At 49.4% G+C, this 24,723-nt stretch overlaps 1 protein-coding gene across 1 annotated transcript in view; it reads left to right on the top strand.

Moving 5' to 3' along the window:
• LOC140076629 (H-2 class II histocompatibility antigen, E-S beta chain-like) overlaps nucleotides 1-24,723 on the top strand; it is a 68,841-nt gene that overhangs the window by 35,371 nt on the left and 8,747 nt on the right. The window contains exons 2-3 of the mRNA XM_072123237.1: nucleotides 5,928-6,206; nucleotides 23,600-23,887. Of these exons, the coding sequence (XP_071979338.1) occupies nucleotides 5,928-6,206; nucleotides 23,600-23,887 (567 nt within the window). The remainder of the gene's footprint in view (nucleotides 1-5,927; nucleotides 6,207-23,599; nucleotides 23,888-24,723) is intronic.

The raw sequence follows: 24,723 nt of genomic DNA on the forward strand, positions 1-24,723 counted from the left end.
GGGGTCTCTGTACTCGGGAGAAGTAAAGGCCACATGTGGGGGGTCTCTGTACTCGGGAGAAGTAACGGCCACATGTTGGGGGTCTCTGCACCCGGGAGTAGTAACGGCCACATGTGGGGGTCTCTGCACTCGGGAGAAGTAACGGCCACATGTGAGGGGTCTCTGCACTCTGGAGAAGTAACGGCCACATGTGGGGGGTCTCTGTACTCGGGAGAAGTAACGGCCACATGTGGGGGGTCTCTGTACTCGGGAGAAGTAACGGCCACATGTTGGGGGTCTCTGCACCCGGGAGAAGTAACGGCCACATGTGGGGGTCTCTGCACTTGGGAGAAGTAACGGCCACATGTGGGGGGTCTCTGCACTCTGGAGAAGTAACGGCCACATGTGGGGGGTCTCTGCACTGGGGAGAAGTAACAGCCACATGTGGGGGGTCTCTGTACTCGGGAGAAGTAACGGCCACATGTGGGGGGTCTCTGTACTCGGGAGAAGTAACGGCCACATGTGGGGGGTCTCTGCACTGGGGAGAAGTAACGGCCACATGTGGGGGGTCTCTGTATTCGGGAGAAGTAACGGCCACATGTGGGGGGTCTCTGTACTCGGGAGAAGTAACGGCCACATGTTGGGGGTCTCTGCACCCGGGAGAAGTAACGGCCACATGTGGGGGTCTCTGCACTCGGGAGAAGTAACGGCCACATGTGAGGGGTCTCTGCACTCTGGAGAAGTAACGGCCACATGTGGGGGGTCTCTGTACTCGGGAGAAGTAACGGCCACATGTGGGGGGGGTCTCTGTACTCGGGAGAAGTAACGGCCACATGTGGGGGGTCTCTGCACTCGGGAGAAGTAACGGCCACATGTGGGGGTCTCTGCACTCGGGAGAAGTAACGGACACATGTGGGGGGGTCTCTGCACTCGGGAGAAGTAACGGCCACATGTGGGGGGTCTCTGCACTCGGGAGAAGTAACGGCCACATGTGGGGGGGTCTCTGCACTCGGGAGAAGTAACGGCCACATGTGGGGGGTCTCTGCACTCGGGAGAAGTAACGGCCACTTGTGGGGGGTCTCTGCACTCGGGAGAAGTAACGGCCACATGTGGGGGGGTCTCTGCACTCGGGAGAAGTAACGGCCACATGTGGGGGGTCTCTGCACTCGGGAGAAGTAACGGCCACATGTGGGGGGCCTCTGTACTCGGGAGAAGTAACGGCCACATGTCGGGGGGTCTCTGCACTCGGGAGAAGTAACGGCCACTTGTGGGGGGTCTCTGCACTCGGGAGAAGTAACGGCCACGTGTGGGGGGTCTCTGCTCGGGAGAAGTAGCGGCCACATCTGGGGGGTCTGCACCCGGGAGAAATTATAGAACAAATTGTAAGATGGGTTTTCTCTTTTTATCTTTTGGAAATGTATAAATTTTAGAGCTAAATGAACGTATATCCGGCACAATGTGACCATTCTAAATTTCACCTCCATTTTCATTTAATTACTATGAAGATCTCAAGGGGTTAACGATCTTCCTAAAAGCTGTTTCTGATAGTTTGAGGGGGGCAGATATTAAAATGGGGGATTATATAGGGGTTCTTTGATGTTAAATATGTAAAACCGGGAAAGTGATTTGTAGCCGCGTGACATTAAAATAAATTATCCAGACATTTAAAAAATGATGAAAATGTAAAGTAGACAAATGGGAAATGTTATTCAGCATTTTATTTCGGTGGTAAATCTATCGGCCTGAAAACGCGGTGATTTTGAATTTCGAAAATGGCAAATTTTTCCAAAAATTCATATTTTCCTTTTTTTGTAAATAAACTCAAAACTTATCAGCCGACATTTACCAGTAAAATGAAGCACAACATGTGGGAAAAAACAATCTCAGAATCGCTTTGATAAGTAACAGAGTTCAAAAGTTACAGCCGTATGTAGAGACGCAGGTCAGAATCCAAAAAATGGGGCCGAGCCTTAAAGGGATATTCTCATCTGGGCATTCACATTCAGTTTCATTAATCTTCCATTTATATAATTTTCTTTAATTAGATGTTATTAAAAAAATGTTCCTGGGTGAAGATAATTTCTCATAAATGTAGTAATTTGGTCCCTTAGAAACAAGACTGTGTCCTTGGATACGACCACCTCTGCTGGGGGGATTGCAAAAAGAAACAAAATATTTTTGTGTATGAAATGTCCGGGTGTTCCTGCAGGTCTCGCGGCCGTCCTGTGGTAATGATCGCTGGATCCATGTGGTCAGACAGGACTCTATAGCGCATGTGTGGCCACCGCTGCCAAAATGTGCGGTGGTCGTATCCAAGGAAGATCTCTTGTTTCTAAGGAAAGACATGGTGACATTTATGAGAAATTATCTTCACACAGGAATATTTTTTTTAATAACATCCAATTAAAGAAATGTTTACATATGGAAAATGAATTAAATTCAATGTGACTGCCCAGATGGGAAAATCCCTTTAAGCTGTAAACTGGCTGCGTCCTTAAGGGATTAATAAAGTGGACGCACCTGATGGACGCAGCGGTGGGACCTCAGAGAACACTGGAGAAGCTGCTGCTCTTATATGACAGGTTCCTGAAGAGACAAATAGGTAAATGTGCAATACATTCACATACATCTCTTTACATCTCTGCAGTCTGTAACCTGATAAGTAAATCTACATTAATACAAAATTGCAGTGAGATGAAGGACTACAACCCCCAGCAGTTGAATGAGTGTGTATTTTGTATTGATGTTACTTTTACCAACAAACCCCCCGTCAGAGCGGCCACAGCGCAGATTTCAACACTCAAAAATATTTGAATAAAAAGTGATAAAAAAGTTGTACATTACTGATAACAATGTAAATGTCCGGCCCATCACAGTCATGGATGCGTTAGGGTTAACATGGTAAACAAAGAGTTAAGCAAAGCCTGTAGAGCATTTTTACATTTTTTGTTTCCATTTTTAGCTCCTTCGTCTTTGAAAATCCGTTACTTTTTTATGTTTCTGTGTATGAGGACTTTTTTTCTGCATAGCAACTTCCTAGTGACGGTATTTAACCCTTTTGTGCCTAAGACATTTTAGGCCCTTAGGACCGGGCCTGATTTTTAAAATCTGCCCATTGTCATTATAGGAGGTTATAACTTTGTAACGCTGTAACATATCCCGGGGATTTTGAAATTGAAGTACAATGTGTGACAAGAAAACAAAGTAATAGAGAAATTTTGTCTTTTGTGTTTAGTTATGAAAAAAATTGAAATTTGGCAAAAATTTCAAAATAATTTTCATTTTCAAAGTTCAAAATTTTCTGCTTTTCAGGCAGATAGTCATAGGGGGTCATTTACTAAGGGCCCGATTCGCGTTTTCCCGACGTGTTACCCGAATATTTCCGATTTGCACCGATTTTCCCTGAATTGCCCCGGGATTTTGACGCACGCGATCGGATTGTGTCGCATGCACGTGACGGAAATCGGGGGACTCGCACTTACCTTCACCAGGAATAGGCCAGTGAACTTCAGTGCATTTCGGGGAACTTCAGCGCAGCAGCGCCACCTGGTGGACATCGGAGGTACTGCCTTAATAAATCCCGGCCGGACCCGAATCCAGCGCAGAGAACGCACCGCTGGATCGCGAATGGACCGGGTAAGTAAATCTGCCCCATAAAGTTACTTGGGTGCTATGGCTAACATTTCCCATTGTCTGCTTTATATCGGCTCAGGGTTTTACGCCTCCTCTCTCTTTTCTAGGTTGTTAGAAGGTTCAGAATTTTGAGTGCAATTTTTTTCTCATTTTTATGAAAATCATCAAACCCCTTATTTATATGGCTATTTTAGGGTTAACTTGTTTTCAGAATATAGAACTCATTTTGTGAGAAATTTGCTTGTTTTTGCATTACCATGTAATAATGGGAAGAACATTTATATATTTTTTGGTTTACAGAGCTGGTTCAGAGCTTATTTTTGTAAATGTCACTTTTTGATCACTGTTTATGCGCTTTTTATGAGGTCAGATCTAAAAAATTTAAAACCTTTGGCCAATAACTATTTCATAATTCATTGTACGTAGCTGTGTTGCTTTTTGCAGTACGTGATGGCGATATCAATGTTATTATTTTGGGGACTGTGCAACTTTTTATAAAATTTTTGTCTGTTGAAAAATGGTGAAAAAGTGGCATTTCAGACATTTGGTGCTATTTTCTGTCACGTGGTTCACTGGCAGGAAGAACTGGTATTATATTTTGATAGATCGGATATTTTGGGACGCAGCGATACCTAACGTGTTTAGGATTATATTTGTTTATTTTGATATCATTTCTAAGGAGGGGGAGGGGGGGGGTGATTTGACTTTTTTTTTCTGTAGTTGCAGACTGAAAGGAGATGTTATTCCAACCATATTCCGCAATTTGCAGCTGTATACAGGCGGTCCCCTACTTAAGGACACCCGACTTACAGACAACCCATAGTTACAGACGGACCCCTCTGCCCCCTGTGACCTCTGGTGACCCCTCTGCCCCTGTGACCTCTGGTGACCTCTCTGGATGTTACTATAGTCCCAGACTGCAATGATCAGCTGTAAGGCGTCTGTAATGAAGATTTATGGATAATCCTTGGTCCCATTACAGCAAAAATGTTGAAACTCCAATTGTCACTGGGCAGAAGAAGAAAATTTGTCTAGAACTTCAATGATAAAATATACAGTTTCGACTTACATACAAATTCAACTTAAGAACAAACCTCCAGACCCTATCTTGTATGTAACCCGGGGACTGTCTGTATTGTGATTTATCTGATAATCAGTTACAGATTATTCCAGAATAAATGCATTTTAGAGGAAACACATATGTGTTCCGGCACAGCCCCCCACCTATTGCATTTTCTAGTTAAGTCAAAGCGCATAAGAAAGAAATATGTGAACACGGCCTCATTCACATGGACGTATAGGGAGACATATGTACGTACTTCCTGCTCAGACAGCAATAGGTGCACGGAGCGCACCACTCCAAATACAGGGAAAAGATAGGACATGTCCCCGTGTGCACAGCCGTACGCTGTTCATCTCTATGGAGAGGGGAGGGGTCACCCATCCTCCTCTCCATCGCGCCGGACGTGTGAATGTTGCCTTAGGATACATTTTGAAACACACTACAACAGCGGAGAGTCCCTAATAACATTGCTGTTAATATTTGCGTTTTCACGATGTAATAGTGCACTGTAAAAGCAAAGCAATGAGGCAAATCTCCTCTCCTTAGCTGTTGTATTGTGCTTAAAACCTTGAGGGGGCACATTTACTAAAAACAGTGCAAACTGCACTAAATGTGCATTTTCTTCATGAATCTGGCACCCACTGCACTGCTCCGACAGAGGGCACCTCTTTTTATGGTGCACCGATAACATGGGGCGTGTTAAATCTGGCGCACGGTCTGACGGATGCACCCTAATCACATGTCACATGATGATTAGTGCAGCCGCGCCACAAAAGCGTGGGGGGAGGAAACTGCTCCTTGACATTGGACTCCTTTCATCATGGCGATATATATAATATCTACACAGTTTGCCCGATACAAAATCTTCCCCTATATGGTAAATAGTTTCTTCTCCATTATATATATAACATATTATATAACATTTCTCTACCATATACCATGGTTGCATAGATAAATAAACTAACTGCTATAGTGCAGTGGACAATGTAGTTGTGTTATTGTGTCATGTCATATGTTTGAGGCCTAAAATTGGACATTTAATATATTAATTTGCAGTAGGTTTGCCCCCCCCCCCCCCCCATACCATGGTCATGTACAGTCAGATTCCTGGGCTGTACAGTGACCAGTAGGGGGCGCTCCTGAGTGTCACTATTGGCTTCCTCCTGTAGTGTGACCTGGTGACCCCCTGTGTGACCTCCTGCCCTGTCTGTGCTGAACATCAATCTGATCACACGTCTCTTCTCATTCGCAGATGCCGGGGATTGTGTAGTAGCAGCTACCAGTGAATGTCGCTATGTGAACGGGACGCAGGAGGTGGTGTTTCTGGACAGATACTTCTACAATCAGGAGGAGCAGCTTTACTTTGACAGCAGAGAAGGGAAATACATCGCCAAGACGGAGTTCGGGAGACCTGATGCGGATTACTGGAACAAGGACCCGGATATTATAGCAGACAGGAAGAGCTCGGTGGAGAGAGTCTGTATACACAACTATGGAGTGTTTGAGGGAAATGGAGCCATAGGAAGAAGAGGTGAGAGCCCTGAATACACTGTATATCAGACAGGATTATACAGAAAACATATTTGTCTCCATAATATTTGGACTTTGGAGAATTATTTCCCAGTATTGTTTCTGTCTCTGCCCCTTATGATTTGCTGAAGTTGCTGCTAAAAGAAATGATACCATTTAACCCCTTAACCACTTGTCTCTTTCTGTTTTTTCCTCCCTACCTTCAGAAATACATTGTTTTAGCTTTTTTGTGTACAGAGCTGTGTGAGGGCTCGTTTTATGTGTAATAATTTGTACTTTCCAGTCGAGGTATTTAATATTCCATTCCATGTACTTGAAAGTGGGAAAAAAAATCTAAATGAGGTGAAATTGGCAAAAATACACATTTTCAACATTTTCTTTAAGGCTGTGTATTTACCACTTTCACTTGTTGTTCCAAATGATGCCTCCCCTTTATTCCTTGAGTCGGTGCAGTCACGGGGATACCACATTTGTATAGGTATTAACCCTTTCAGGACTAAGCCTGATTTTTTTATATCTGCCCTGTGTCATTATAAGAGGTTATTCTTTGGGAACATTTTAACATAGCACAAAAAATAGGAAACAAAATGTAGAAAGCATAAAATAACATTTTATTAGATCAATAAAAAAAAAACATTTAAAAAAGACAACGTACCAAGCACAGGAACTGCTAGGAAAAATGTACTCATATGTGGGGACATGGTGCGTTATCTAACCGTACCAATTACTCCCCTCTCAGATATCGTGACTCGCTCTGTAGCCTATTGCCTCATTGACTCATTTACTAAGGGTCGCGCTGCACTTTTGAGGGACTCTGCACCGTTTCCGGGGATTACACGGCTTGGACAGATATTTAACAGGTGTCTGCGCTGGGATTGTGGCACACGTCCACTTTTTTGGGGCACAGCTACGCTGCTTCCGTGTGACCGAAATCAGGGGGGCTATCCGACTGATTCTGACTGAGCGTGGGATTTAATTTTCAAATTGGGGCAGATTTACTTACCCGGTCCAGTCGCGATCCGGTCCGCCGGAGTTCACCTTCTTCGTCCCGGTGCACGTGAGTGCTGATCTTGCGACACAAAATATTTTTTAAATTCTGTGGCGTTTCCGAATCTGACGTCCACATCCCCCGATTTCTGTTGCGTGAAAGCCGGCGCCGATGCGCCAAAAACCAATCGCGTGAGCCAACATCCCGGGGCAATTCTACGCAAATCGGAAAACGTTGGGAAACCCAACGAAAGTGCACGACTCGGACTCTTAGTAAATGAGCCCCATCCAATGCACTTACATGCACCAGAAAGAAAAAGGTGAACTCCGGGGACCTGAGCGGGGAAGCCACACATGCAGGATATCGGGGCAGGATCTTAGTGACTCCCCGCACAGCGCATTATACACGGACAATGCACTTACATGCACCAGGAAGAAGCAGGTGAACTCCCGGGACCTGAGCGGGGAAGCGACACATGCAGGATATCGGGCGCACGATCTTAGTGACTCCCCGCACAGCGCATTATACACGGACAATGCACTTACATGCACCAGGAAGAAGAAGGTGAACTCCGGGGACCTGGGCGGGGAAGTGACACATGCAGGATATCGGGCGCAGGATCTTAGTGACTCCCCGCACAGCGCATTATACACGGACAATGCACCTACATGCACCAGGAAGAAGAAGGTGAACTCCGGGGACCTGAGCGGGGAAGCGACACATGGAGGATATCGGGAGCACGATCTTAGTGACTCCCCGCACAGCGCATTATACACGGACAATTCAATTACAAGCACCAAGAAGAAGAGGGTGAACTCCGGGGACCTGAGCGGGGAAGCGACACATGCAGGATATCGGGCGCAGGATCTTAGTGACTCCCCGCACAGCGCATTATACACGGACAATGCACTTACATGCACCAGGAAGAAGGTGAACTCCGGGGACCTGAGCGGGGAAGCGTCACATGCAGGATATTGGACGCAGGATCTTAGTGACTCCCCGCACAGCGCATTATACACAGACAATGCACTTACATGCACCAGGAAGAAGTTGAACTCCGGGGACCTGAGCGGGGAAGCGTCACATGCAGGATATTGGACGCAGGATCTTAGTGACTCCCCGCACAGCGCATTATACACAGACAATGCACTTAAATGCACCAGGAAGAAGAAGGTGAACTCCGGGGACCTGAGCGGGGAAGCGACACATGCAGGATATCGGGTGCACGATCTTAGTGATTCCCCGCACAGCGCATTATACACGGACAATGCACTTACATGCACCAGGAAGAAGAAGGGGAACTCCGGGGACCTGAGCGGGGAAGCGCCACATGGAGGATATCGGGAGCACGATCTTAGTGACTCCCCGCACAGCGCATTATACACGGACAATGCACTTACATGCACCAGGAAGAAGAAGGTGAACTCCAGGGACCTGAGTGGGGAAGCGACACATGCAGGATATCGGGCACACGATCTTAGTTACTCCCCGCACAGCGCATTATACACGGACAATGCACTTACATGCACCAGGAAGAAGAAGGTGAACTCCGGGGACCTGAGCGGGGAAGCGACACATGCAGGATATCGGGGCAGGATCTTAGTGATCCCCCGCACAGCGCATTATACACGGACAATGCACTTACATGCACCAGGAAGAAGAAGGTGAACTCCTGGGACCTGAGCGGGGAAGCGACACATGCAGGATATCGGGTGCAGGATCTTAGTGACTCCCCGCACAGCGCATTATACACGGACAATGCACTTACATGTACCAGGAAGAAGAAGGTGAACTCCGGGGACCTGAGCGAGGAAGCGACACATGGAGGATATCGGGTGCAGGATCTTAGTGACTCCCCGCACAGCGCATTATACACGGACAATTCAATTACAAGCACCAAGAAGAAGAAGGTGAACTCCGGGGACCTGAGCGGGGAAGCGACACATGCAGGATATCGGGCGCAGGATCTTAGTGACTCCCTGCACAGCGCATTATACACGGACAATGCACTTACATGCACCAGGAAGAAGAAGGTGAACTCCGGGGACCTGAGCGGGGAAGTGACACATGCAGGATATCAGGTGCAGGATCTTAGTGACTCCCCGCACAGCGCATAATACATGGACAATGCACTTACATGCACCAGGAAGAACAAGGTGAACTCCGGGGACCTGAGCGGGGAAGTGACACATGCAGGATATCAGGTGCAGGATCTTAGTGACTCCCCGCACAGCGCATAATACATGGACAATGCACTTATATGCACCAGGAAGAAGAAGGTGAACTCCAGGGACCTGAGCGGGGAAGTGACACATGCAGGATATCGGGCGCAGGATCTTAGTGACTCCCCGCACAGCGTATTATACACAGACAATGCACTTACATGCACCAGGAAGAAGGTGAACTCCGGGGACCTGAGCGGGGAAGCGTCACATGCAGGATATTGGACGCAGGATCTTAGTGACTCCCCGCACAGCGCATTATACACAGACAATGCACTTACATGCACCAGGAAGAAGAAGGTGAACTCCGGGAACCTGAGCGGGGAAGTGACACATGCAGGATATCGGGTGCACGATCTTAGTGATTCCCCGCACAGCGCATTATACACGGACAATGCACTTACATGCACCAGGAAGAAGAAGGGGAACTCCGGGGACCTGAGCGGGGAAGCGCCACATGGAGGATATCGGGAGCACGATCTTAGTGACTCCGCGCACAGCGCATTATACACGGACAATGCACTTACATGCACCAGGAAGAAGAAGGTGAACTCCAGGGACCTGAGTGGGGAAGCGACACATGCAGGATATCGGGCACACGATCTTAGTTACTCCCCGCACAGCGCATTATACACGGACAATGCACTTACATGCACCAGGAAGAAGAAGGTGAACTCCGGGGACCTGAGCGGGGAAGGGACACATGCAGGATATCAGGGGCACGATCTTAGTGATCCCCCGCACAGCGCATTATACACGGACAATGCACTTACATGCACCAGGAAGAAGAAGGTGAACTCCTGGGACCTGAGCGGGGAAGCGACACATGCAGGATATCGGGTGCAGGATCTTAGTGACTCCCCGCACAGCGCATTATACACGGACAATGCACTTACATGTACCAGGAAGAAGAAGGTGAACTCCGGGGACCTGAGCGAGGAAGCGACACATGGAGGATATCGGGTGCAGGATCTTAGTGACTCCCCGCACAGCGCATTATACACGGACAATTCAATTACAAGCACCAAGAAGAAGAAGGTGAACTACGGGGACCTGAGCGGGGAAGCGACACATGCAGGATATCGGGCGCAGGATCTTAGTGACTCCCTGCACAGCGCATTATACACGGACAATGCACTTACATGCACCAGGAAGAAGAAGGTGAACTCCAGGGACCTGAGCGGGGAAGTGACACATGCAGGATATCGGGCGCAGGATCTTAGTGACTCCCCGCACAGCGTATTATACACGGACAATGCACTTACATGCACCAGGAAGAAGGTGAACTCCGGGGACCTGAGCGGGGAAGCGTCACATTCAGGATATTGGACGCAGGATCTTAGTGACTCCCCGCACAGCGCATTATACACAGACAATGCACTTACATGCACCAGGAAGAAGGTGAACTCCGGGGACCTGAGCGGGGAAGCGACACATGCAGGATATCGGGTGCACGATCTTAGTGATTCCCCGCACAGCGCATTATACACGGACAATGCACTTACATGCACCAGGAAGAAGAAGGGGAACTCCGGGGACCTGAGCGGGGAAGCGCCACATGGAGGATATCGGGAGCACGATCTTAGTGACTCCCCGTACAGCTCATTATACATGGACAATGCACTTACATGCACCAGGAAGAAGAAGGTGAACTCGGGACCTGAGCGGGGAAGCGACACATGCAGGATATCGGGAGCAGGATCTTAGTGACTCCCCGCACAGCGCATTATACATGGACAATGCACTTACATGCACCAGAAAGAAGAAGGTGAACTCCGGGGACCTGAGTGGGGAAGCGACACATGCAGGATATCGGGCACACGATCTTAGTTACTCCCCGCACAGCGCATTATACACGGACAATGCACTTACATGCACCAGGAAGAAGAAGGTGAACTCCGGGGACCTGAGCGGGGAAGCGACACATGCAGGATATCGGACGCAGGATCTTAGTGACTCCCCGCACAGCGCAATATACATGGACAATGCACTTACATGCACCTGAAAGAAGAAGGTGAACTGCAGGGACTTGAGCAGGGAAGCGACACATGCAGGATATCGGGTGCTGGATCTTAGTGACTCCCCGCACAGCGCATTATACACAGACAATGCACTTACATGCACCAGGAAGAAGAAGGTGAACTCCGGGGACCTGAGCGGGGAAGCGACACATGCAGGATATCGGGAGCAGGATCTTAGTGTCTCCCCGCACAGCGCATTATACACGGACAATGCACTTACATGCAGCAGGAAGAAGAACGTGAACTCCGGGGACCTGAGCGGGGAAGTGACACATGAAGGATATCGGACGCACAATCTTAGTGACTCCCCGCACAGCACATTATACACGGACAATGCACTTACATGCACCAGGAAGAAGAAGGTGAACTCGGGGGACCTGAGCGGGGAAGCGACACATGCAGGATATCGGGCGCATGATCTTAGTGACTCCCCGCACAGCGCATTATACACAGACAATGCACTTACATGCACCAGGAAGAAGAAGGTGAACTCGGGGGACCTGATTGGGGAAGCGACACATGCAGGATATCGGGCGCAGGATCTTAGTGACTCCCCGCACAGCACATTATACACGGACCATGCACTTACATGCACCAGGAGGAAGAAGGTGAACTCCTGGGACCTGAGCAGGGAAGCAACACATGCAGGATATCATGCGCACGATCTTAGTGACTCCCCGCACAGCGCATTATACACGGACAATGCACTTACATGCACCAGGAAGAAGAAGGTGAACTCCGGGGACCTGAGCGGGGAAGTGACACATGAAGGATATCGGACGCACAATCTTAGTGACTCCCCGCACAGCACATTATACACGGACAATGCACTTACATGCACCAGGAAGAAGAAGGTGAACTCTGGGGACCTGAGCGGGGAAGCGACACATGCAGGATATCAGGCGAAGGATCTTAGTGACTCCCCGCACAGCGCATTATACACGGACAATGCACTTACATGCACCAGGAAGAAGAAGATGAACTCCGGGGACCTGAGCGGGGAAGCGACACATGCAGGATATCGGGTGCAGGATCTTAGTGACTCCCCGCACAGAGCATTATACACGGACAATGCACTTACATGCACCAGGAAGAAGAAGGTGAACTCGGGGGACCTGAGCGGGGAAGCGACACATGCAGGATATCGGGCGCATGATCTTAGTGACTCCCCGCTCAGCGCATTATACACGGACAATGCACTTACATGCACCAGGAAGAAGAAGGTGAACTCTGGGACCTGATTGGGGAAGCGACACATGCAGGATATCGGGCGCAGGATCTTAGTGACTCCCCGCACAGCACATTATACACGGACCATGCACTTACATGCACCAGGAAGAAGAAGGTGAACTCCTGGGACCTGAGCAGGGAAGCAAAACATGCAGGATATCATGCGCACAATCTTAGTGACTCCCTGCACAGCGCATTATACACGGACAATGCACTTACATGCACCAGGAAGAAGAAGGTGAACTCCAGGGACCTGAGCGGGGAAGCGACACATGCAGGATATCAGGCACAGGATCTTAGTGACTCCCCGCACAGCGCATTATACACGGACAATGCACTTACATGCACCAGGAAGAAGGTGAACTCCGGGGACCTGAGCGGGGAAGCGACACATGCAGGATATCGGACGTAGGATCTTAGTGACTCACCGCACAGCGCATTATACACGGACAATGCACTTACATGCACCAGGAAGAAGAAGGTGAACTCCAGGGACCTGAGCGGGGAAGCGACACATGCAGGATATCGGGTGCAGGATCTTAGTGACTCCCTGCACAGCGCATTATACACGGACAATGCACTTACATGCACCAGGAAGAAGAAGGTGAACTCCGGGGACCTGAGCGGGGAAGCGACACATGCAGGATATCGGACGCAGGATCTTAGTGACTCCCCGCACAGCGCATTATACACAGACAATGCACTTACATGCACCAGGAGGAAGAAGGTGAACTCCAGGGACCTGAGTGGAGAAGCGACACATGCAGGATATCGGGTGCAGGATCTTAATGACTCCCTGCACAGCGCATTATACACGGACAATGCACTTACATGCACCAGGAAGAAGAAGGTGAACTCCAGGGACCTGAGCGGGGAAGCGACAGATGCAGGATATCAGCCGCAGGATCTTAGTGACTCCCCGCACAGCACATTATACACAGACAATGCACTTACATGCACCAGGAAGAAGAAGGAGAACTCCAGGGACCTGAGCGGGGAAGTGACACATGCAGGATATCGGGCGCAGGATCTTAGTGACTCCCCGCACAGCACATTATACACGGACAATGCACTTACATGCACCAGGAAGAAGAAGGTGAACTCCAGGGACCTGAGCAGGAAAGCGACACATGCAGGATATCGGGCGCAGGATCTTAGTGACTCCCTGCACAGCGCATTATACACGGACAATGCACTTACATGCACCAGGAAGAAGAAGGTGAACGCCGGGGACCTGAGCGGGAAATGACACATGCAGGATATCGGGCGCACGATCTTAGTGACTCCCCGCACAGCGTATTATACACGGACAATGCACTTACATGCACCAGGAAGAAGAAGGTGAACTCCGGGGACCTGAGTGGGGAAGCGTCACATGCAGGATATCAGGCGCAGGATCTTAGTGACTCCCCGCACAGAGCATTATACACGGACAATGCACTTACATGCACCAGGAAGAAGAAGGTGAACTCGGGGGACCTGAGCGGGGAAGCGACACATGCAGGATATCGGGCGCATGATCTTAGTGACTCCCCGCACAGCGCATTATACACAGACAATGCACTTACATGCACCAGGAAGAAGAAGGTGAACTTGGGGGACCTGATTGGGGAAGCGACACATGCAGGATATCGGGCGCAGGATCTTAGTGACTCCCCGCACAGCACATTATACACGGACCATGCACTTACATGCACCAGGAGGAAGAAGGTGAACTCCTGGGACCTGAGCAGGGAAGCAACACATGCAGGATATCATGCGCACGATCTTAGTGACTCCCCGCACAGCGCATTATACACGGACAATGCACTTAGATGCACCAGGAAGAAGAAGGTGAACTCCGGGGACCTGAGCGGGGAAGTGACACATGAAGGATATCGGACGCACAATCTTAGTGACTCCCCGCACAGCACATTATACACGGACAATGCACTTACATGCACCAGGAAGAAGAAGGTGAACTCCGGGGACCTGAGCGGGGAAGCGACACATGCAGGATATCGGGTGCAGGATCTTAGTGACTCCCGCACAGCACATTATACACAGACAATGCACTTACATGCACCAGGAAGAAGAAGGTGAACTCGGGGGACCTGAGCGGGGAAGCGACACATGCAGGATATCAGGCGCATGATCTTAGTGACTCCCCGCGCAGCGCATTATACACGGACAATGCACTTACATGCACCAGGAAGAAGAAGGTGAACTCTGGGACCTGATTGGGGAAGCGACACATGCAGGATATCGGATGCAGGATCTTAGTGACTCCCTGCACAGCGCATTATACACGGACAATGCACTTACATGCACCAGGAAGAAGGTGAACTCCGGGGACCTGAGCGGGGAAGCGACACATGCAGGATATCGGACGTAGGATCTTAGTGACTCACCGCACAGCACATTATACACGGACAATGCACTTACATGCACCAGGAAGAAGAAGGTGAACTCCAGGGACCTGAGCGGGGAAGCGACACATGCAGGATATCGGGCGCAGGATCTTAGTGACTCCCCGCACAGCACATTATACACGGACAATGCACTTACATGCACCAGGAAGAAGAAGGTGAACTCCAGGGACCTGAGCGGTGAAGCGACACATGCAGGATATCGGGTGCAGGATCTTAGTGACTCCCTGCACAGCGCATTACACACGGACAATGCACTTACATGCACCAGGAAGAAGAAGGTGAACTCCGGGGACCTGAGCGGGGAAGCGACACATGCAGGATATCGGACGCAGGATCTTAGTGACTCCCCGCACAGCACATTATACACAGACAATGCACTTACATGCACCAGGAGGAAGAAGGTGAACTCCAGGGACCTGAGTGGAGAAGCGACACATGCAGGATATCGGGTGCAGGATCTTAATGACTCCCTGCACAGCGCATTATACACGGACAATGCACTTACATGCACCAGGAAGAAGAAGGTGAACTCCAGGGACCTGAGCGGGGAAGCGACACATGCAGGATATCAGCCGCAGGATCTTAGTGACTCCCCGCACAGCACATTATACACAGACAATGCACTTACATGCACCAGGAAGAAGAAGGAGAACTCCAGGGACCTGAGCGGGGAAGTGACACATGCAGGATATCGGGCGCAGGATCTTAGTGACTCCCCGCACAGCACATTATACACAGACAATGTACTTACATGCACCAGGAAGAAGAAGGAGAACTCCAGGGACCTGAGCGGGGAAGTGACACATGCAGGATATCGGGCGCAGGATCTTAGTGACTCCCCGCACAGCGCATTATACACGGACAATGCACTTACATGCACCAGGAAGAAGAAGGTGAACTCCGGGGACCTTAGCGGGAAATGACACATGCAGGATATCGGGCGCAGGATCTTAGTGACTCCCCGCACAGCGTATTATACACGGACAATGCACTTACATGCACCAGGAAGAAGAAGGTGAACTCCGGGGACCTGAGCGGGGAAGTGACACATGCAGGATATCAGGTGCAGGATCTTAGTGACTCCCCGCACAGCGTATTATACACGGACAATGCACTTACATGCACCAGGAAGAAGAAGGTGAACTCCGGGGACCTGAGTGGGGAAGCGTCACATGCAGGATATCAGGCGCAGGATCTTAGTGACTCCCCGCACAGAGCATTATACACGGACAATGCACTTACATGCACCAGGAAGAAGAAGGTGAACTCGGGGGACCTGAGCGGGGAAGCGACACATGCAGGATATCGGGCGCATGATCTTAGTGACTCCCCGCACAGCGCATTATACACAGACAATGCACTTACATGCACCAGGAAGAAGAAGGTGAACTTGGGGGACCTGATTGGGGAAGCGACACATGCAGGATATCGGGCGCATGATCTTAGTGACTCCCCGCACAGCGCATTATACACAGACAATGCACTTACATGCACCAGGAAGAAGAAGGTGAACTTGGGGGACCTGATTGGGGAAGCGACACATGCAGGATATCGGGCGCAGGATCTTAGTGACTCCCCACACAGCACATTATACACGGACCATGCACTTACATGCACCAGGAGGAAGAAGGTGAACTCCTGGGACCTGAGCAGGGAAGCAACACATGCAGGATATCATGCGCACGATCTTAGTGACTCCCCGCACAGCGCATTATACACGGACAATGCACTTAGATGCACCAGGAAGAAGAAGGTGAACTCCGGGGACCTGAGCGGGGAAGTGACACATGAAGGATATCGGACGCACAATCTTAGTGACTCCCCGCACAGCACATTATACACGGACAATGCACTTACATGCACCAGGAAGAAGAAGGTGAACTCCGGGGACCTGAGCGGGGAAGCGACACATGCAGGATATCGGGTGCAGGATCTTAGTGACTCCCGCACAGCACATTATACACAGACAATGCACTTACATGCACCAGGAAGAAGAAGGTGAACTCGGGGGACCTGAGCGGGGAAGCGACACATGCAGGATATCAGGCGCATGATCTTAGTGACTCCCCGCGCAGCGCATTATACACGGACAATGCACTTACATGCACCAGGAAGAAGAAGGTGAACTCTGGGACCTGATTGGGGAAGCGACACATGCAGGATATCGGGTGCACGATCTTAGTGACTCCCTGCACAGCGCATTATACACGGACAATGCACTTACATGCACCAGGAAGAAGAAGGTGAACTCCAGGGACCTGAGCGGGGAAGCGACACATGCAGGATATCAGGCACAGGATCTTAGTGACTCCCCGCACAGCGCATTATACACAGACAATGCACTTACATGCACCAGGAAGAAGGTGAACTCCGGGGACCTGAGCGGGGAAGCGACACATGCAGGATATCGGACGTAGGATCTTAGTGACTCACCGCACAGCACATTATACACGGACAATGCACTTACATGCACCAGGAAGAAGAAGGTGAACTCCAGGGACCTGAGCGGGGAAGCCACACATGCAGGATATCGGGTGCAGGATCTTAGTGACTCCCTGCACAGCGCATTATACACGGACAATGCACTTACATGCACCAGGAAGAAGAAGGTGAACTCCGGGGACCTGAGCGGGGAAGCGACACATGCAGGATATCGGACGCAGGATCTTAGTGACTCCCTGCACAGCGCATTATACACAGACAATGCACTTACATGCACCAGGAGGAAGAAGGTGAACTCCAGGGACCTGAGTGGGGAAGCGACACATTCAGGATATCGGGCGCACGATCTTAGTGACTCCCCGCACAGTGCATTATACACGGACAATGCACTTACATGCACCAGGAAGAAGAAGGTGAACTCCACGGACCTGAGTGGGGAAGCGACACATGCAGGATATCAGGCGCACGATCTTAGTGACTCCCTGCACAGCGCATTATGCACGGACAATGCACTTACATGCACCAGGAAGAAGAAGGTGAACTCCGGGGACCTGAGCGGGGAAGCGACACATGCAGGATATCAGGCGCACGATCTTAGTGACTCCCTGCACAGCGCATTATGCACGGGCAATGCACTTACATGCACCAGGAAGAAGAAGGTGAACTCCGGGGACCTGAGCGGGGAGCGACACATGCAGGATATCGGGCGCACGATCTTAGTGACTCCCCGCACAGTGCATTATACACGGACAATGCACTTACTTGCACCAGGAAGAAGAAGGTGAACTCCAGGGACCTGAGCGGGGAAGCCACACATGCAGGATATCAGGTGCAGGATCTTAGTGACTCCCTGCACAGTGCATTATACACGGACAATGCACTTACATGCACCAGGAAGAAGAACTTGAACTCCGGGGACCTGAGCGGGGAAGCGACACATTCAGGATATTGGGCGCACAATCTTAGTGACTCCCCGCACAGCGCATTATACACGGACAATGCACTTACATGCACCAGGAAGAAGAAGGTGAACTCCAGGGACCTGAGCGGGGAAGCGACACATGCAGGATATCGGGTGCAGGATCTTAGTGACTCCCTGCACAGCGCATTATACACGGACAATGCACTTACATGCACCAGGAAGAAGGTGAACTCCAGGGACCTGAGCGGGGAAGCGACACATGCAGGATATCGGGGCGCAGGATCTTAGTGACTCCCCGCACAGCGCATTATACACGGACAATGCACTTACATGCACCAGGAAGAAGAAGGTGAACTCCCGGGACCTGAGTGGGGAAGCGACACATGCAGGATATCGGGGCGCAGGATCTTAGTGACTCCCCGCACAGCGCATTATACACGGACAATGCACTTACATGCACCAGGAAGAAGAAGGTGAACTCCAGGGACCTGAGCGGGGAAGCGACACATGCAGGATATCGGGGCGCAGGATCTTAGTGACTCCCCGCACAGCGCATTACACACGGACAATGCACTTTCGGTGAACTCCAGTGACGGGTAAGTAAATGTGCCCCATAATCTCTACACCTGAAGACACTGAGGTCTCCCTTCAGGCCGATGTAATTATAAACCTCCGCTGGGGGAGAGGGTTTCAGAAAACATTACCCCAGGTCTAAACTTGTTTGTTACTTTTGTTTCTTTATTGGAGGTTTTTTTACACATTTTAATTCCACACATGCTTTCACTGTCTTGTATGTAAGATTCTATACATTGCATTGTTCATTGTGTGCGGTGTGATTGTCTTGATTCCAATAAACAGTTTAACCCCTTACCGACACGTGATGTAGTACTATGTCACTCATTGGCTGCGGGCTGAGCCCTCTCTATGGACAGTAAGTCTTTGCTGCATATTGCAGCAAACACTTGGCGGCAATACCCGGGAATGGTGCTGGCACCGATCGTGTGTGTTAACCTTTCGATCAACCCGGCAAAGCTGTCGGCAGCTTCAAAAAGATGGGGGTGCGTGGGCGGTGCCATGACAGCCTTGGGTCTTCTGATGACCCGAGGCTGTCTCGTTTTAACCTATTCATTACAATGTGCGAATAGCACATTGTAATGAATCAGGAGGAAAATACACTGTAGGAAAAGTGTACTGTAGTATGGCAGTATATGGAAGGATCAATCAGACAACCTAGGGTTACAGTACCCTAGAGGGTCTGAAAAATAGTAAAGGGGCAGGGGCTGGCAGGCTATATACTACAGGGGCTGAATAGCTATATACTGGGGGGGGGCTGTGACCAATGCATTTTCCACCCTCAGCTTATACTCGAGTCAATAGGTTTTTCCAGTTTTTTGTGGTAAAATTAGGGGTCTCGGCTTATACTCGAGTATATATATGGGAAATAAACAGTAAAAATCATAAGCACATTAGGTATCGCTGCGCCTGGAAATGTCCGATCTATCAAAATATAATAGTTCACTGCGTTTAACCCCGTAACGGAAAACAGCGCCCTAAGTTGGCAATGGCACTTTTTGCTATTTTGAAAAATTCATAAAATTCAATAAAAAGTGATCAAAAGGTCGTACAGTCCTAAAAATGGTAGCATTGAAAACGTCATCAAAAGTCACAAAAAATGACACCACCCACAGAGAAATAGGATATCGCTCAGACAGTAGAGTGTGAGAGGAGATTATTGAATACTGGCGCACGGTCTTCATTAATCTGGCGCACCATGCACTGTTTGGAAAGTTTGCACCAACTTTTTTTGGTGCACCTTTAACATGAGGTGTGTGAAATTCTGTCGAGTCGCAGACTCGCAGTAATAGATGTGGTGCACGGTCCAAATAACCGAACGCCCCTTTATGTGCAGCCATGACACAAAACTGGCGCAGACACTTTAATAAATCTGCCCAGTATGTAGTGCATTGTGGCGATTTTCACTTTTATATGTTGTATGTGATTTTTACATAGGATGTGGGCTTTAGGGGATTTCTTTTTTTAAATATTTTTTTTATTTGCACTTTTTTTAAAAATAGTTTTATGTTCTCCCAGCATGGGACATGAACAAGTGATCCTTTTATCACATATTCATTGTAATATGCTGCAATACTAATGTATAGCAGCATATTACATTACCGTATATACTTGTGTATAAGCCGAGTCTTTCGTCTCTCCGCTGTAGCAGCTAGCAGAGACGCCGGCCGGCACATACTATGATGCGGCCGCTGGTGGCACATGGACGCGTCTCTGTCGGCTGTTACAGCGGAGAGAAGACAGAAGAGGACCCGCGACGAGTATCGGGGACTCTGGAAGGTGAGTATGTAAGTTTATTTTTTTTTTAATGCGGGCTGGCTATATACTAAGGGGGCTGGCTGTATACTACATGTGACTGGCAGGCTATATACTACTGGGGGCTGGCAGGCTATATACTAAGGGGGCTGGCTGTATACTACATGGGGCTGGCTATATACTACATGGGGCAGGCTGTATACTACATGTGGCTGGCAGGCTATATACTACTGGGGGCTGGCAGGCTATATACTAAGGGGGCTGGCTGGCTGTATACTACATGGGGCAGGCTATATACTACATGGGGCAGGCTATAAACTACATGGGGCTGGCTGTATACTACATGTGGCTGGCAGGCTATATACTACTGGGGGCTGGCAGGCTATATACTAAGGGGGCTGGCTGGCTGTATACTACATGGGGCAGGCTATATACTACATGGGGCAGGCAGGCTATATACTACTGGGGCTGGCTGGCTGCATACTACAGGGGGCTGGCAGGCTATATACTACATGGGGCTGGCTGTATACTACATGTGGCTGGCAGGCTATATACTACTGGGGGCTGGCAGGCTATATACTAAGGGGGCTGGCTGACTGTTTACTACATGGGGCAGGATATATACTACATGGGGCAGGCTATATACTACATGGGGCAGGCTGGCTGTATACTACTGGAGGCTGGCTGGCTGTATACTACAGGGGGCTGGAAGGCTATATATTACATGGGGCTGGCAGGCTATATACTACTGTGGGCTGGCAGGCTATATACTACTGTGGCTGGCTGGCTGCATACTACAGGGAGCTGGCAGGCTATATACTACATGGGGCTGGCTGTATACTACATGTGGCTGGCAGGCTATATACTACTGGGGGCTGGCAGGCTATATACTAAGGGGGCTGGCTGACTGTTTACTACATGGGGCAGGATATATACTACATGGGGCAGGCTATATACTACATGGGGCTGGCTGGCTGTATACTACTGGAGGCTGGCTGGCTGTATACTACAGGGGGCTGGAAGTCTATATATTACATGGGGCTGGCAGGCTATATACTACTGTGGGCTGGCAGGCTTTATACTACTGGAGGTTGGTTGGCTGTATACTACTGGGCTGTCTAGCTATATACTACTGGGGGCTGGCTATATACTATATGGGGGCTGGCTGTATACTAATAGGCGGCAGGCTGGCTGTATACTAATGGGGGCTGGCTGTATACTACAGGGGTCTGGCAGGCTGTATACTACAGAGGGCTTGCTGGCTATATATTAAGGGGGCTGGCTGTATACTACTGAGGGCTGGCGGTATACTTAATGGCGCTGACTGTATACTTAAGGGGGCTGGCTGTATACTTAAGGGGGCTGGCTGTATACTACTAGGGACTGGCTGGCTGTATACTACAGGGGGCTGGCTGGCTGTATACTACAGGGGGCTGGCTGGCTGTATACTACAGGGGGCTGGCAGGCTATATACTACATCAGGCTGGCAGGCTATATACTAATGGGGGCTGGCAGGATATATAGTACTGGGAGCTGGCTGGCTATATACTACATGGGGCTGGCAGGCTATATACTACTGAGGGCTGGCAGGCTATTTACTACTGGGGGCTGGCTGTATACTACTGGGGTTGTCTAGCTATATACTACTGGGGGCTGGCTGGCTGTATACTACTGTGGGCTGGCTGTATACTATATGGGGGCTGGCTGGCTTTATACTACTGGGGGCTGGCTGTATACTACATGGGGCTGGCTGGCTATACCCTACTGGGGGCTGGTTATATACTACTGGGGGCTGGCTATATACTACTGGGGGCTGGCTGTATACTACATGGGGGCTGGATGGCTATATATTACTGGGGGCTGGCTGTATACTACATTGGGCTGGCTGGCTATACCCTACTGGGGGCTGGCTATATACTACATGGGGCTGGCTGGCTATATACTACTACTACCCCCAGCTATAGACTTCTGTATGTAACATCCCCCCGGCCTTACTCCAGAACACTAGTGACTGTCTCTCTGCTGTCTCTAACATCATGTCCTCTCTCTTCCTGAAACTTAATCTTTCTAAGACTGAACTTCTTGTCTTTCCACCATCTACTAACCTAACCACCCCTGATCTCTCCATCTCGGTCTGTGGGATCACTATAGCACCAGGGCCGCTGTCCTGGGGTTGTGCTGGACTTTGACCTCTCCATCTCGGTCTGTGGGATCACTATAGCACCGAGGCAGCAGGCCCGCTGTCTTGGGGTTGTGCTCTGACCTCTCCTTTTCCCCATATATCCTGTCTCCCGCTCTCTCTTGCCTCCTGCATCTCAGAAACATCTCCAGGATCCGACCGTTTCTCACATTTGAAACTTGTAAACTGCTAATTGTTGCTCTTCACTCTCGTCTCCTGTACCTCGCTACTAATCATCCTCCCCTCGCTAATCTCTCTACAATCTATTCTTAATGCAGCAGAAGAATATATGCAAAACGCTATTATAATAATTTATGACAGGCGCAATGTTATAATTTGGCTGACACTGCATAAAGGGGGGCACTGTATATGGGGGAGCGATGTCTAAGGTACCTTAGTGGGATATTGCTGCAAACACTACAATCCATACATAAATACATGTCTCTAAATATTTTTAACTTTTGGGGGCTGTTTATGCTAAAAATCATATTTTAATGAATTTGGGGGGGGGGGGGGGGGTGAGATGTGCCCTGTACAACAAATTACCTAGAAAACAACTTACATGCAGCCCCTGCAGTTCTTTCTCAGTTTTATGGATTTTATGAGATAATTTGTTGCCATCATTTTGTTATTATTTTACACTTTTAACAGTTGAGCCATCAATCAGGATCTCGCTGGTGAGTCAGTATGAGCGACCCGATAAGAAGCAGCACATGCTGAAATGTGATGTCTTCGGCTTCTACCCATACGAGATCGAGGTGAAATGGTACCGCAATGGCCAGGAGGAAACCAAACAGGTCCAGTTCACAGAACCCTACCCTAACGGAGATTGGACTTACCAGATCCTGGTGATGCTGGAGACGGAGATCGAGAAAGGAGACACTTTCACCTGCGAGGTTCATCATAGCAGCCTGAAGACCCCGCACAGAGTAGACTGGAGTAAGATCTGCAGCTTGTTCAGCCATTACATATGTAAAACCCCCGGGCATCAGCTTATCATATGGGGGGGGGGGGGGTGTACCAATCAGATAATTGCTTCATCAGATGATGCATGTTCCTTAATCACCCAAAGGGCAAAAAAAAATCAATGGGGGTCATTTACTAAGGGCCCAATTCGCGTTTTCCCGACGTGTTACCCAAATATTTCTGTTTTGCGCCGATTTTCCCTGATGTGCCCCCGGTTTTTGGCGCACGCGATTGGATTGTGGCACATCGGCACCGGCGTGCACGCAACGGAAATCGGGGGCGTGGCCGAACGAAAACCCGACGGATTCAGAAAAACCGCAGCATTTTTATAAAAAAAAAAAGTGTCGCGGGACACGCACTTACCTTCACCCGGCAATGGATCGTGCACTCCGGCGGACCTTGGCGGACTTCAGCGCAGCAGCGCCACCTGGTGGACGTCGGAGGAACTGCCTTAGTGAATCGCAGGAAGACCCAAATCCACCGCAGAGAACGCACCGCTGGATCGCGAATGGACCGGGTAAGTAAATCTGCCCCAATGTATCAATCTGGTCAATAATTGTTACACTTGCTCAAAATTCCAAAAAATTCTACATATTTTAGAAATGTTATGACTGTTTATAAAGCAGTTATAGGAAGATACAAAATGGAAAGAAAAAGACATTAACATATCGAAGAAATATGACACTTGGATAGCGGTCCATGCGACTTCTGGGATGTCTCACAGGACTATAGGAAAATATGCAAATAGTTTTCCGGGATGGGATAAGGAAAACCCAGCCTCTTTTAGCTCCTTGTAAGGCAGCTCCCTT

This window comes from Engystomops pustulosus, chromosome 9 (genome assembly GCF_040894005.1).
Source record: "Engystomops pustulosus chromosome 9, aEngPut4.maternal, whole genome shotgun sequence".
NCBI lineage: Eukaryota > Metazoa > Chordata > Amphibia > Anura > Leptodactylidae > Engystomops > Engystomops pustulosus.